This window comes from Coffea arabica, chromosome 7e (genome assembly GCF_036785885.1).
Source record: "Coffea arabica cultivar ET-39 chromosome 7e, Coffea Arabica ET-39 HiFi, whole genome shotgun sequence".
In the NCBI taxonomy this organism is placed as follows: Eukaryota; Viridiplantae; Streptophyta; class Magnoliopsida; order Gentianales; family Rubiaceae; genus Coffea; species Coffea arabica.
Window position 1 is genome coordinate 6,653,792 of NC_092323.1, and position 16,203 is coordinate 6,669,994.

Below are 16,203 nucleotides of genomic sequence, written 5' to 3' on the forward strand. Positions count from 1 at the left end.
CTTTTTCCTGTTGATGGCTGAACAAAGACGCTGCTCGATCGGTTGTACCAACCAGAAAAGCAAGGGCCATTTAACTTCTCTGCCTTCATTCGATCGAATTTTCTACCCTCTTATGTCTTGACGGCAATCTAAAAAAGGGATGGCTAAAAATGACAAGCTTGCTTCACAAATAGATTTATTAATTTTTCCACAACTAGGTATTATTGTTATATTATATACAACAATCGAAAGAATGCGGGTCTTATTCCATTTTCATTATAGGATTCTTTTTTTTTTTTTTGCCTTTTTTTTTTAAGTGTAAGTAGAAAGATTCGAACCCGAGACCTCTTGCTTACACTCCCTCCCCCTTCATTATAGGATTCGCTATTTTGGTGGGTATCATTTATCTACAGCATGAGAAAAGCGAATCCGGTAGGCTAGTAGTAATGTTCAACTCCCCGGCTATCTTTTGTTTTTTTCTTTTTCACAATATCTAACCAGAAGTTTGCTGGCTCTTTGTATTTGCTTCAACAGATTGAATTGATATAACCAGTACCGGCAGACCAAGATAAGAAAATTTGCAAGACATAACACTAACATTTTTATCCATATATAGGACTGGGAAGGATCAAATTTAGTTGAAAACAATGTTTTTTTTTTTTTTTGGGTGGAGGAGAGAGAGGTTTGGGGGGGGGGGGGGGAGGGTGGAGGAAGAAGTTCTAGGCAAAGTTGGTGAGATTCTTTTTATGCACTTATTTGTTTGAAAGGATCCAACATTTCAATTTGATTCATAAAGCAAGTTGAGTTTTAAAATCTCAGGAGGCGGTGGCACCTGGATTTTCAATTGGGCGTGGGATAAAGACATTCAAAAAATATACAAAAATTTACCTCTAAATTAGTGTTGATAATCTGTTTTATCATTAGTATTATTTTTTATGGATGAATATGAACATATAATTAGTCTAAACAACTCACAATCTCACATACGATGAGATTTGGACCCATCACGGAGTGCAATTACACATTCATTGATTGTCAATTTGTGAATAGATATTGAGTGATGGTGATTTTTATTTTATTATTTTTTAATTTAGACGCGTAAGCAGTGAGATTAAAAAAATAAAAATAAAAACTAGTCTTTACCTTCCAAATGTTCCCTTACGAATTGAAATGGGTTAATTCTATTTTATTCCCTTAATTAAACTATACGCGAAATCTCATTTCAATCCCTTATGAGTTGAAAAGGGATGATTTCATGATTTTTAAATTCTGACACCTCAATCTTAAGCATTAAATCAACATATGATTAGTTTAAATTTTGATCATCCATCTACTAGAAAACCAACTTCCTCTGAAGAAGTTGGCCATCACATGTATTGTGAGTGGGAGGTCAAAAGTTTAAATCTTACCTCCCATCAATGTGCCACTATATGTGACTTTTTCTAAATCCATACAGGTGGATAATGCATCCGTATGGTTCGAAGATGTGTCGTTATGAAAAAAAAAAAAAAATACTAGAAAAGTGTAAAACGATTTGGCATATTAACGGGGCCCATGGGTTCTATTTATCAAGTCAAGGGTAGAAGTCAAGCCATTAGGGGGTTGTACTTACCGTGCAATATCAAATTGATCTGTTGATATCAACCAGGCTGGATCGAGTAGAAACATTCATAGTCTTTGTTCATTGCTTTAAGCTTCTAATGTAAAGCGACGTTCAGAGCCCCGTCAAATGTCGATAAATATTTTTTCACGGAGTACAATTAAACATTCTTTGATTGTCACTTTGTTAATAGTTATTGAGTGCTGGTGGTTTTTTTTTTTTAAAAAAAATAAAATAAAATTTGGACGTGTAAATGTGTAAGCAGCAAGAGCGAAAAGCAAAAATGACTCTTTACCTTCCAAATATTCTCTTACGAATTGAAAACTATTACTAAAAGAAACTAGACAGCTTCAAAACATCCACTTTTTTTTTTTGGCTCCATGGGTTGAATGGGAGGTGATGATATCAGAGACCGAAAAGAAAAAAGAGAAAAAAAGGAGCAGGTAAGTTGCATATATACTTGGTATCTCCAGCAAGTTGTTGGAGATTGGATCAGTAGCTTTTTATATTTATTGAAATACTAAAGTCCTAGTTATATTAAAAATATACACACAATAATAACATGAACGTAGAGTATCATAATTTCGATATGTATAATGTGTGTGATATATTGAATTTTTACCTGCGAAATACAGTGAGCCGTATGCTCTTATATTGTAGCAAATGGAAATGTAGATTGTGATACTCGGTGGCAGGTGCATCCAATACCACCATATCAATCAGCATTGGATGTTTCCCTTGTCAGCATTTCGAAATGGCTGCCAAATGTTCGCATGCAAATTAAAAACAAAAGAAACTAGACGGCCAAAATCCTTTTTTTTTTTTCCTGCCAAATACGTGAACCAGTCGTGTGGTTCATTGCACCAAATGAAAATGTAGCTTATGGTGTAACCAATACTATTCGATCAGTATTTGATGTTTTTATTGTGAGCACTTCGAACTGTTCTATTGCCAGACTCACGTTCGATACAGATTAAACAGATCAAGCAAGCCTTGTTTTTTTAAATCTCAATTTTCTACAAACTGGAGATTAAACAGATCAAGCAAGCCTTGTTTTTTTAAATCTCAATTTTCTACAAACTGGAGAATGGAGATCAATAGTACCATATCACATCAAAATAGCACACTATAATATGTGGATTTGGAGACTTGTCAATGCTATGATTTGATTGAACCAGTAAAAAAATACACAAGATCAAAGCAACCCTAGAGCAAAGTGCTCCCACTTGAACTAACAACTTCAAGCCCACCAAAAAAGGAAAATGTGGAAAAGAGAGATTCAGAGAAGGTCTAAACAAGAAGAAGAAAGAAAACAATTGCAAAGCCGGCCTTCCATTAATTCTTCTATTTTCTGCTCAACTGTTCTTCAGAAAATCCTTCCTGTTTGTGACTGCATGGCTTCTACTTCTGGGAAAAGCATCTGTTCTCAAAGTTACATCTTCTCCAAAATCACAGGGCTTTTCTTCATCAATCCTTCCAATGGCAATTGTTTGACTGCGCTGCACAACACTTACTCCTCCCATGGGGGGCCGCTGTTGCCTAAGAAACTCTAACTCAATCTTGTTCCTGAGGCCCCTGGTGGAAGCAGCCCTCAGAAGCTCAGCCAAATCATCATCGCTGATTAATGCTGAAGATCTGACACTAAAGCTCTTGGGCAAAGATGGAGCGAGATGAGAAGCAGGATACACCATGCCACCAATACTGTTATACGTACCGACATTTGAAGCGCAATTATTCATGCAGTTGATATAGAAATCCCGGGCTCTAGTCAGGATTCTGGTGACTGCTGTAACGCATGTTCTGAATTTGCCTTGTTTACCGGCCTTTTTGATTATGGTGCTCATACCTGACTAGCTGCACTTATTGCATTACTTGAAAATTCAACGCTTGCCGTGTATATATCGTAGCTTGTAACCCACGCTCAGAGACAGTGTAATTAAATATATTGGTGCTGCCGAATGATGAAGATCTGTGGGGTCTAACGGAGTAATAAAACAAGCCAGCAAGACGTTAAAAAAAAAAAAAAAAAAAAAGCAAGGAGGGAAAGTGCCGGGGAAAATGGAATTAAATTAAATATGGCAAAGCGAAAACTCTTGCTTTTTGTCCATGATGGAACCTAATAGAGATATGTGGAACACTACTTCGACCACGTTGAATGAGCAACACTGTGTTGATCTGTAAGTTCGACCATTAACAAGGTTGAAGATAGGGTAGGCTATTTGATGAAGAATTAATGATTCGAAACCACAATGCTATGGATAGCATGCCTATGTATAATCTTTTGAGAATGTTACTAAATTATTTATTTGTGCTAATTGGGTCACTAAACTATTTTCTTAGCTGAAAATGTCACCGAATTAACCAAATTATATGCTCTGTGTCGTTCCATGTAATTTGACCATCATGACAAATGGAATGAATGTCACCTGATTTGTAAATGGATTTTTGTAGGGGCAAATTTTATTTTATTTTTGTCTACAATGATAGCTGTTTTATAATCTAAACTAGTCTAATCTAGTTTTATTTGTAGGGGCAAATTCATCTGCACAATTTTTATTTGAAGCTTTTCCTCTCTTTACTCACAGATCTCTGTCTTTTTCTCTCTCAACTGTTAGCAGTAGAGAAAAGTTCAAAACTCCCCCCCCCCCCCCCCCCCCCCCCAACAACCCAAAAATAAGCTAAAGAAGTGTTGAACGGGCACGATTTCGCATCTGAGCTAAGAATCTATTGTTTTAGATAGGTTTGTGATTGGGAAAAAAGGGAGCTCGATCAAGTTACCAATAAAATTTTTGTGATTGTGAAAATACCGTCTTCCTTTTCTTAAAATATTATAGATGTTCAATGGCTGCTGAAATTTTCCAAAGGCTTTACCCAGAATAAAGATACTGAGTAGAAGGGATTGTGGTGGATCCCTAACAGTTAATCCTCCTCCCCTCCTCGTGAATAAAATGCCAGACCCAATTGTCGACAACAAAGATCTAGCTACAAATACTTACGAGAGATTCTACGCGCAAGTTGCTACATCGCCGTAGCTTTAATTTGGATTGTCAAAACTTGAATGCCTAATTCAGAGTTTAGGGTAGAAGATAAAATTTGAGAAGGTTTAAGTTAGGCACCGTTTGTGTTAAGTGGACAGAAGATAACCAGAAAGGAAAAGAATTGGAAGGTTTTGATTTTTTTTTTCTTTTATTTGACTGCTTTTTATTGGTTGCAATTTCGGAAAAACAAGAAACAAATTTAAATGAAAAGTTTCATTTTATGTCATGCCCAAAACCTGATTATAAAAATGGCAAAGAGAAAACTAGAAAAAAATCCTCTTCGTTTTTTGGAAGGGGAAGAGACCATGCCCGCTCAAAACACAAAAGGTTGTGTTTGGATTGCATTTTTCGTGATTTTTCATGAAAAAATTACTGTAACGATTTGATGTATGTGAGGAAAAAAGGTAATAGGGAAATGTGATTACGGAAAACGACGCAATTTTTCGATGAAAACAGGCAATCCAAACAAGGCCACGAATCCCAGTCATTTGCTAGTTAGTGATGTGGGAGACGACAAGGAGAAACCCACTTCATATTTGGGCACAAATTCACAAAGGTCTTAGGGTTGAAAAGTAGAATGAAGCCTCATTGTTGTCTATAATGTTCAAGGGCGAAGACAAACATTAACCAAAAAAATTGAATTGATGATTTTGCTTCTCAAAAACCAAGCCTGCAAGTCAATTGATGTCCATTCCTTTTGTCTTGACAGGCAAATTTCACTAAATAAGAAAAAACATGCAATTTGGTTAGTCCAGTGACATTTTCAACTAAGAAAATAATTCTGTGATCTAAATTAGCACTAGTGTACAATATAATGACATATGACACGATTTGCTCTAATCTTTTACCATATACATATTTTAATTATGAAAAACAGAAGGACCCCATTTCTATCTATTTTTGAATCGCCTTAAGCCACGTGGCGAAGGACATAAATTAGAAACAATTGATGGGCTCTCCAACTGGACTTTGTCAGTCTTAAGCCACGTGGGATCATATCATACAAGAACTCGATTGGTTTTCGATTTTACTTTTGTATTTTTTCCCAAACTTTCGCTTTCGATTTTTCGATAGACGCTGGGGTTTTGTTATGTGGGGTAATGAAGAAACCCAAAAGAAAAACAATAAAAAAAAAATGAGTTTTGCTAGTGACAGGTAACGGAGAAATGAAAAAAGGAAAATATATCGGCATGCGTTGTTATGTTTGGTGGTCTACAGATGTTAGACGGAGGTTAATTGTCTTTAGTCATAAGCTGTAGTCAAACTAAAAAGTCACTCACTTTCTATCCAATTAAAAAAAATCTAGAAACTAGAAACAAGAAATCTAGAAATCAAAAGTTATATAGTTTCTATGATAAATCTTTCCATATGGAGATTTGCCTTTCACGCAGCTGAGTGGAACAATTGGATACACTCGTTAGATAACTAAAGCTGCGTTAAGAAATTACCATAGTTCACACAATGTACACCTATTTTCAGTTTTTTTTTTTTTTCTAATGTTTGATAGCAAAGTGTATGTTCTATTTGTTTAATTAATCTGCATCAGCAGTTACACCTTGGATCTCGGTATGTGCATACTTATTGTATATATATATTTTAGAATTTTTTAAATAAGTGCCCACTAGCACTCTAATACTTTAGCTCCTACAATTTACCGTGTAAATATAAATTGCAATATTTACTGTACTCCTATATTTAGGCATTCCCTGAATTGGGAAAAAAAAAAATAACACTTGGGATGCTTTTGACCAATGCCCACTAAGCATTCTTCAGATAAAATTATAGCTGTCAAGCAAATCCATTTAACTAAATTTACTCATACCGCTTATGAATAGATGGGTATGAGTATGTTAAATTTTTGCATATGATTATAAATGAGTTAAATGGGTATTATTGGGTAACCCATCAAACCCAATTAATTCTTTTAGAATTGTCTTCCCCCAAACCTCCTCTCTTCCCCCACCCATTAACTTGCTCATTTTTCACCATTACCAATTTATGACAAGTTTTATCCTCTTTTCTTATTTTTCCAAAATGAAATTTTAAATTTACACACGAAAAAATGCTAGAAGTTCAAAATTTTTGGATTAAGTTTTTATGTTAACTTTTATAGTACTTAGTTCAAATTTTTATATTCTTATTGTTTGATTACTAAATAGTATGTATAATTTTGCGCCATAGAGTACATATGGGAAAAAATTGATAATTAGGTTTATTAAGTATTATAAATAAATATTTAAAACTAATGATGGGTGCAAAGGATGTTATAAATTGACAACTTAGTTTATGGAAATGAATTTACATTAATTTACAAAAAGTAAAAATAAATGGGTTATAAATGGGTAATTGGGTTACCCAATTCATTTTTTGACTTACCCATTTATACCCATCTAATTATGGATGCGACTTCACACTTTGGTAATTAATCCTTCAGTTTTAAAAAAAAATATGTTGCCTAGAAAATTGGGCAATTATGTGCCACAAGAAATTGTATGGAAAGTTTACGTGTAAAATTTTAAGGCAAAAAGGTTTGCCATTTAATTATAAGTTCGGGGGGCCCAAATTTACGTTGTAATCTTACAGATTGAATTCAGCAGATTCTCTCTTCGTGTTCCGAAAGGATTATTCAATGGTGGCACTTGCAGAAGTGCCGTGGATTCCGCAATTTAATAGAAAGAATGAACCTATGAGCCCCCATTTTTTTTTTTAAAAGAAAAAAATTTTGTTCTTTAGAGGATAAATAGAATAGACGGTACGTAACAGCCAGAAGGACAAAAGATAAAAGTATGCATTAGAACATTCCAGAAAAACACAATTAAAGAAAAGATAAGATTGAATCTCAAAACTCCACCTGTGTAGCCCATATTAAGAGGAGAAAAAAAGAAAAGAAAAAGAATTCTCGCCTCTTGAAAGAACCGGGCAGTGTTTCTAGTTGGAGTTCTCTCCTCTTGAAAGAAGATTCTTGATTGTAGGAATTATAGCGCAATACTCAATTGACTCGTTTAATTACTTGGCTTAATTTGTAAGAATTAATTCACAAGTATTAACATTACAAACATTGATGGAATCGGATCTGCCCCGAAGTAAAAAGTTGGAAATTACCGAACCATTCATTCTCTTGTTTCCAACATTTTCCGTACTGTAAAATTCACAAGAGATTCTCTTGTTGTGAAAAAATGTGGCACAGTATAACATAACATATATAAATGGAATTTGTTTAAATAGTGTTGTGATTAAAACTCCTGAACCCCAATTCTATCCGAAAACCTGGTTCTTGCTCATTCATGATACCAGCAAACGGAAGTCCGCATTCAATAGCCGACAGCTATTTGAACTCGGACTTGGACTAACCGTAATTATTATTATTATAACCTTACACCTTGGACTAAGTATGTGATTATGGTCACTCAAGTTCATTTGATTCAAACAAAAAAAAAAAGAAGAAGAAGGTTCATTAGATTCCAAGTGCAAACAAGTGGCTTCAAGAAAACTATTGAAAAAACCAAAGCAGCTAGCAATAACTGTAATTGCTGACCAGAAAAAAATAATACTTACAGAAGTGATATCCTGCTGCTTCATGTGTGGCTCTTATATTGAAAACACCTCTCATGGATTACCCTTGCCATAACTTAAATATGATGATACCTTTAACTTCTTGACAAAATGATCCTTACCAATCAACCCTTTTTTGTTCAAGACGAAAATTTGAGTGAGATCCTTAAAATAATTTAGGTGGACAAAAACAAAACTTTCAAACCATGTAGACCCAGAGAAGCTTCTAACCAGTTGAGTCGATCTAGCGGCACCCTCTTGGGAGTGTGTGTCAATATTAATAATTCGATTCCCCATCTATTTCTAGGGTATTGTTATTATTACATCCATCCATCCATCCGTGATCATTCCTCCAATCTACCTATATTGATGTGTTATACCTATAATTGGTGTGTTATGCATCTCACAAAAAATGCTATAATGAATGTCAGTAACTCGAAGAAGAAGAAGAGGACGGAAAGTTTGATTTGGACGTTGCAATTTAATTTTTCTTCCTCGGATAATTGAGGTCGAAAGACATCAATATCTCCTTTTAAGTGGAGTGAGTGTTAATGGCAGGGCCGGCGGAGCCGCCACCATGGCCAGCGAAAAGCCATTAATTTCTTCTACATGGGGCTGTCAAATTCATCACCGTGATCGGATGCATTATGAATATTACGACCCAAAAGCCAAACCATGCCCAAGTCTAAAGAGTAAATGAGGACTATCCCTGTCAAGAAGGAACAAGTATTTGATTATTGAGAAAGAGCGACATAACTGGGCTCCATGACAACAAAAACCTGAACCTAGCTAGGGTGACATCAGGCGGCTCTTTTTATTTTTCTCCAATTATTGTTACACTGCCTATACTATAGATTCACAACTTGCAGTGGATATTCCACTAATTTATTTAAACTAATAGATTGGATAACATATTCAATGCACCCACCCCGTGTGGTCGTCCTCATGCCCATATCGCACAGCATATTATGAATAAATTATTCGGTCAAAGTATTAGCACAAAAAATTATTCAACTTATACCCAGAGAATATGGCAAAATGCCTCAGCCATCATTTCCTGCCTAAACTCTTTTAACACTGAACCGATGTACTAAAGCAGCAAAAGAGACCATGAATGAATAGACAGATGGGTTTTGGTGGAGTAATCATTCCTAAATTAAACACGGATACAAATATATACTCTAAACACATACTATAACAAATAAAACCCTTCCTTTTGTCCTCCGGTTCAGATGCTGCAGCTAGGTCGTAGATGTAGATTTGAGGAACGAGGATGTAGGTAGGACTTCTGACTCGGTATATCCTCGTTATCTCCAAATATTTCGGGACAAGAGAGTAGCAGGCATGGGTGACTATATCTTAATCGAAATATAATGTTATGGTCAAAATTGAGCACTAGGACTGTTCATGTCCTGTCACTTGCAATACAGCCCCGCCGACGCCCAGGACAAATAAACATTTGAATTTTTCTTGTGACTTTCAAACCTTCGAAGTTTTTGTTTCTTTATAACTGCTGCTCTTTCTGTTAGAGATTGTCATCTTGCAGACTTGCATCCCTTGCCTCCTCCTCCTCCATACAGCACCTCTAGCTAGCTGAAACTACGAGTCTACAATTTTGGAATAAAAGATCTAAAATCTGCATTTGTAAACCTTGGCATGGAGAATTCCTCCGACTCGTACAATTCTTCCTCTTCCACCTCGAGCCAGTTCGCTGCGTACCAACAATATTTAGAAGAAAACAGACCCAAAACAACAACACCCTCATTCTATTCGTCCCTTCATGCAGTCCGCAAACTTCCACTAAAACCAATGAAGAAGCCAATCGCACCTTTGCCACCAATGAAGCCAAAAGTGTACAAGGTGGATTCCGTGAACTTCAAGCAAGTCGTCCAAAGGCTTACTTCTGCACCTGAATTCCAACCCAATGTTTCACCAGCACCAGAAGCGCAAGAAGTGGTCGAAAAGGTCCCTACAGCACTGGCGTTACGTCCCAGACGTCTGGAAGAGGTGGCTCCTCCAGCACTTGACCTCTCATCCACAGCATCACCTCTTCGTTTCTCATCAACTACTCAGTTGTCAGTGCCACCTGGGACTGCGGCTGGGAATGATCACAATGCTGCAGGCCAAGGTCGCTGGGGAGGACAACAGTTTCTTCCTTCTCCCAACAACACTTCACAAATTCCTGCCAACTTCAGTGAGTTGATTGCCTCGGAAAGAAAGCACCACAAGTTTTCTGAAACTTGCGGAGCTCCGAGTCCACTCGGATTTAGCTTCTCACCATCTTCAATGGCCTGGTGTTTGTCCCCGCTTCTGAGTCCGGGAACCCTTTCCTTTTTGGATTAAATTCAACACACTTCTTTAGTTCTTTCGACTACATTAATTACCAACAATTGCCAGCCCATGCGCCCTTAATTTCTGCGTAACCTTTAGTCCTCTATTTTTAGCATTTCAAATGTTTATTGGTAAATCACTTCATTTATTATCATTATCAATTTTTCTGATTAATGTGGGATATTTTGGTTGGGAACCTTTTCCTCTTTTCTTTTTTTTTTCGGTGGTGTAGGGGATTGTAGTAGGGGGTTCTCTCTTTTTGCAACTCTCCGTAAGCTCCTATGTATGGTCCTATGTATTCCTGTAATGAATAAATAAGATTCACAAGGCGCATCTTTTGCTCTGATCAGAGATATTTGAGACTTCGAACTCAATGAGAAAACTCATTTTGCCTCCCCATACCTCCAAGTTTAGAGGCTACCAAAATCTATTCCTGAAAACTGATTAATTGAAGAACACTTCAGCGCTTAAAGGATATACAATAACAATTGGACTCATTCAAGAGAACAACGCGAATAATTTTAGTAACAAACCGGAAACACGATTATCTGGAATTAGACTGGAAACGTCAGTGTTGTTATACAGTAGATGTAGAACTAAATAAGAAAAGTGGTTTTAACTCGTCAAAATGTGTATGTTTAGATACTCTCTTGTTTTTTTTAACAAATATTATTTGACTTGTATCATAAACATTTTTTTCAATCGCTTTTTTAATCCACATATGCCATATTACAAAATGTGCTACGGTATTATTACAATTAATTATCCCAAAAACAATCTCCTATCATTGGTATTATTACAATTAATTAACTAAGCTTCATGCTGTTAGGTTCTGTAAAATCTTACATGAAATCACGCTATAAAATCACGATGTAAAATTTAATGGGTTCAGATTTGAATATCTTTAGATGCGTTTGATAATAAAAAATAGAACATCTGAATTAATTAAGTGACACTGAATTTTTTAAACAAAACTTGTTCCGAAATATAAGAGATAAGTTATTCACTTATCATTTAATATGAAATACACTCAAATACATTAAAATTAGTACTTAACAATTCAACAATTTAATGGATTCACAATTCAAATTCCAGACTTCAGTCTATAAGCGCAAGGAATGGGCGATCAAAACTTACAAAACTTCATTTTCCGAAGCAACGAGAGCCCATGATTGATTAAGTGGCCGAAAGGCCAACCTTGTTGCATTTTGCGAATTGTTGTAATCAATCAATTTTTTTCTCCAAGTAGTACTGTGTTATTTTGAATTGACTTGGTTTGACATACTTAATTTAATGGGGATTTTTTCAATCCATTTTAACTTTCAATATCCTTTAACACTATCTAACAAGAGCATCGAAACCCTCTGGATTAACATAAGCTAATTGGTTTGCTCCAGAAACAAAAGAAAAAATGGTATATGTTTTGCTACCAAGTTTGCCATTAAAAAATGAAAAGGAATGGGAAAAAATAAATACAACAGCTTAAAAAAAGCAATATATAATAGAAAATTAAAAAATACAGCAGAAAATTCATAAAAAATCTCATTTTTATGCATTTTGATTTTTTGAGTTTGTTAAATTTTGTGTATTACTCAATTAATAGTTATTAGATCTTAAGGAAACAAAAAAGAATTAAAACATAATGCTTATGAAGGAGAAATAACAATATAATAAAAAGTGGGACAAAGAATGGCACAGGGTGTGGGACAAAAGATCCGTTGCGTGGGACTAATCACTCAGCGATAAATTAATCAGCCACATGGTAAAATTAATCATACGCGGCACATAAGTTACCAATCAACCACTTTACAAGCTCCTACAGCGTGGTAGATATAAAGGCTATTGGTCCACACATTAATTTAATTTAGACAAGTAATTTTCAGCATAGGAGTTATAATTTGTGGCATACTATATCGTTGAAATATATGTTCATATTTTTATTTCTTTTTGATAGTCATTTTCTTCATTATAATGTAAAGGTAAATTATGTATTCTGTACATAGTACAAATAATGGAATTATGGGCCTTTAAGTCTATGTGATGAGAACTAGGTTTTCTAAGGGATTCCTTGATAGAAATCGTTCTTGCTTAAACACTTAAATAGGAAGGATTAACTGTTTATAGATGTGGAGCAATGAGAATAAAATAAATAATAATATGCACACATTATTTTTCTGGTCAAAGGCGTTGAGCTTATGCTAAAATACGCCCATTCTCTGTTCATCAAACCCTACTCATGGACCGCGAGGCGTCATGTCATTCAACATCTTAGGACAAATTGGGTGCACTTGCATGAAATTTGTCACAAGCAAGCCCAATTGGCCCAAAACTTATTTTCTTATTTGTAATTTTGAATTTATTGCCTAAAAAGGAAAAACATAAAATAGGAGTCGCAATGCCGAAAACCTACCTATAAAACCTTCCCATTGTGATTCGACAGGCAAATCGTCTTCTTCCTCGTCGCATGTCAAAATCTAACATCAATTTTAACAATTACTATTAACATGCAAAATCTTCAGGCGGAAAACGTGGAAGGTTGGTCTCTCCATCTCCCTGTTTTACTGAAGTATTATTCCTCCGCGCTAAGAAGTAACGGCTTTGTTTGTTTGAATAGAAAAAAAATTTTAGTTGCATCATAACGACGATTCGTAAACACCTTTTCTCTCTCTCTCTCTTTTTTTTTTTTGATCTTTTAAACCATTTTTTTTAATCTTAACACAATTTCCAAATAATTTTCTATCCAAACAAACCGATTTTTTTTTTCTTTTTGTTTTTGCAATTCGACGTTGCCAATTGGAGAAGGTCTTACATCTCCATCTTCGGCGAGTGGTGAAGTATATAACGACATTGCTGAGATCATGATTACATCTGAAGTACCTGAAAGAAGAGTGAGGAGACGCCTTGGTGGTGGTGGCAACCCGCTGGATAATTCGTTTTGTTCAGAGTTCTGAACAATCTACAGATGAACTTGATATAGGTGGGTTCTTCCAGAAGATAAGTTCTTTTATGACATCTTTGTTGCTTTTTCATGTGACACTGAAACAGTTCCATCAAGGAGCTAATAAGTTTTTCACAGGCCAAGCTGAATTATGTATCTTGCACTAAGTTGTTAAGATGTGTGACGATGAAACTTATCTTGCAGGTAATCTTCCTTCTGACTCAACCTCTATCTCTGGTGGCTTGGACTCCTACAACAACATCTCAGAGCCGTTTGCGGGTCATCATGGATCCTCTAGTTTTTCTGTCCTCAATTATGACAATGACTCTGAGGATGTTGCATTGCCTAATCCAGAAGTTTATACGGGAACAGTAGCAAACGACCAAGTAGCAGGCAAGCTGTCGGTCATGTGCTGTGTTATCACTTATCAGTTGCATGTTTTGATGTTTAAAATCTAGACGTTATTTAGTCTGATTTCAAAGTATCCGTGGACTCAAGTTAATACTGTCAACGAGGGAGAAAGCTTGGTAAATAGGGACTTGAGTGCAGACGCTGGAAATCATGATGCCGACTCATCCAGTCATACATCTTCTGAAGAAGCTCACCCTCTCGAGAGACTACAAAAAGTATCCTCCTGTGAGAATTCTCTTATTAGCTTTATGTAGCTCTTGTTCTGTGTTGTATCATGTTAATAAAGAAGGTGACTTGTCTAAATTAAATATCATTAGGACCCACCTCGATGATATTCTTGACCTCCAATTAGAGTATTATTTCTGTTTATGATTTTCTTTAGATCCTTCTGTTTGTTGATGCTGTTTTCAATGAGATTATGCAGGATGTAGATGAAGTTAGGGCAGGGGAATACTACATCCCTGTTGCAGTTCCTGATATGACAATGTCGCACTTGGAGGCCTGCTTGTCAATAGAAGATCTGACCACGATCGCTTACAATGGTTGGAGTCTTGGAAACTTAACAGAGGAGGTAATGATCCATATTTGGCATTTGGACTTGATGCAAAGAATATGGCTTTTTCTGTTTTCTTTGTTTTTTGAAGAAAGTAAAGCTTTGAGTGCTGTCTCAGTGCCTTTGCACATAGCAAAGTGCTTCAGTTATCATAGAAACTAAAATCACACAAAAATAATAATAATAAAACAAGCAAAGATATCTTTTTTGGAGCTTCAGTTTGATTTGGAAGATATTGAAGGATTCATGGGAAACATACTTAGCAGGAAAGCGTTGGGCTTTGTCTAGAATGATAGGTTTCAGAAATGTTATATTCTCGTTGTCTTTTTTTTTTAATATGTTAGAAACAGATTAAAGTCCACAACGGATCTTCTATCCCACACTCTCTGTGCCACTTTTTATTATATTGCTATTTCTTCTTCATAAACATCATATTTTAGTTTTTTTTTATTTTCTTAAAATTCAATAACTATTAATTCAGTAAAAAATAAATACAACAGTTTCAAAAAAGTAATATATAATAAAAAATTAAAAAATACAGCAGAAAATTCATAAAAAATCTCATTTTTTATGCATTTTGATTTTTTGAGTTTGTTAAATTTTGTGTATTACTGAATTAATAGTTATTAGATGTTAAGGAAACAAAAAAGAACTAAAACATGATGTTTATGAAGGAAAAATAGCAATATAATAAAAAATGGGACAGAGAATGACACAGGGTGTGGGATAGAAGATCCGTTGCGATTAAAGTCTATCTAACCATATGCCCATTTGGAGGTTTTTACAAGAATTAACTACAGTAAGAAAGAATAGAATCATGGATCTTGTGAAATTTTCTTATACCTCATAAATAATCTAGATAACTAGAAAGATTTGAGAAGATTTCAAATCTTTCGCCAAATCCCTCAATCCAAACACAACTACAGTGCACATGGTAAGTTCATGCGAATTCACTTCGTAGGAGGTCCGTCCCCACATAAAGGGACTTATTTGTAAAGAGGAAGCTGGGATTCTAGAAGGTACCATCTCTAGTCGTTTAAAGACTAGAGTTTATACTCCATCTGCTAATGGCTTGGGCACAAAAGGATCCACAAGTTCAAGTGACAAGCAGGAGAAGTACGGCGTATGCATGGTAAATAGCACATCTTTTCGTCCACGTTGCATCTTTTCCCTGAGTTTTCGTGCTTCCCTTTGAATGATCATATCCGCTATTGAGCAGGAAACGTATAAGATGAACGACAGCATTACTGATCTTTTACTATTGTGAGCAAAACTTCCATGCAGATTGTATTAAAGATCGGCTGATACAAACGAATACTTGCCCGATGTGCAAATCATTAGCTATCATACCCGACCATTTTTTAGATTGAAAGGGTAAGAAGGTCGTTTATAGCTTTTACAGACTTCAGATCATCCGAATTCGCATTTCGCATTCGCTCCACAGGTTCGAAGCTCTCCATCCCCGGGTCCAAAAAGAACTGAAGCAAGGTAGGTATAATATCACAATATTGGAAGGAAAAAATATCACGTAATTAAGAACAAGCAGTACATATACAATGTGTGCTGTAAAAAAATCCATTTGAAAACTTACACCATTGTTGTCGAAGATTTGAGAATTAAGAGTTGAAAGATTAAGATGAAGAAGACAGCACCAAGTTTTTTGAAATTGATCGTTGAGGGGAAAATGCAATAAACGACGTACCGGTACCACTCTATATATACATACACAGTCAGTTAGTTAGTGTCAGTGGGAAGAATCTCTATGATTGCCAAGTGGCTCCCATCGACTTTGACATATAGC

At 35.6% G+C, this 16,203-nt stretch overlaps 1 protein-coding gene across 1 annotated transcript; it reads right to left on the bottom strand.

Moving 5' to 3' along the window:
• Positions 1–2,934: 2,934 nt before the first annotated feature.
• Positions 2,935–3,423, bottom strand: LOC113701959 (uncharacterized). The gene has a single exon (XM_027222881.2). The coding sequence runs from the start codon at positions 3,421–3,423 to the stop codon at positions 2,935–2,937; it is 489 nt and encodes a 162-aa protein (XP_027078682.1).
• Positions 3,424–16,203: the final 12,780 nt, after the last annotated feature.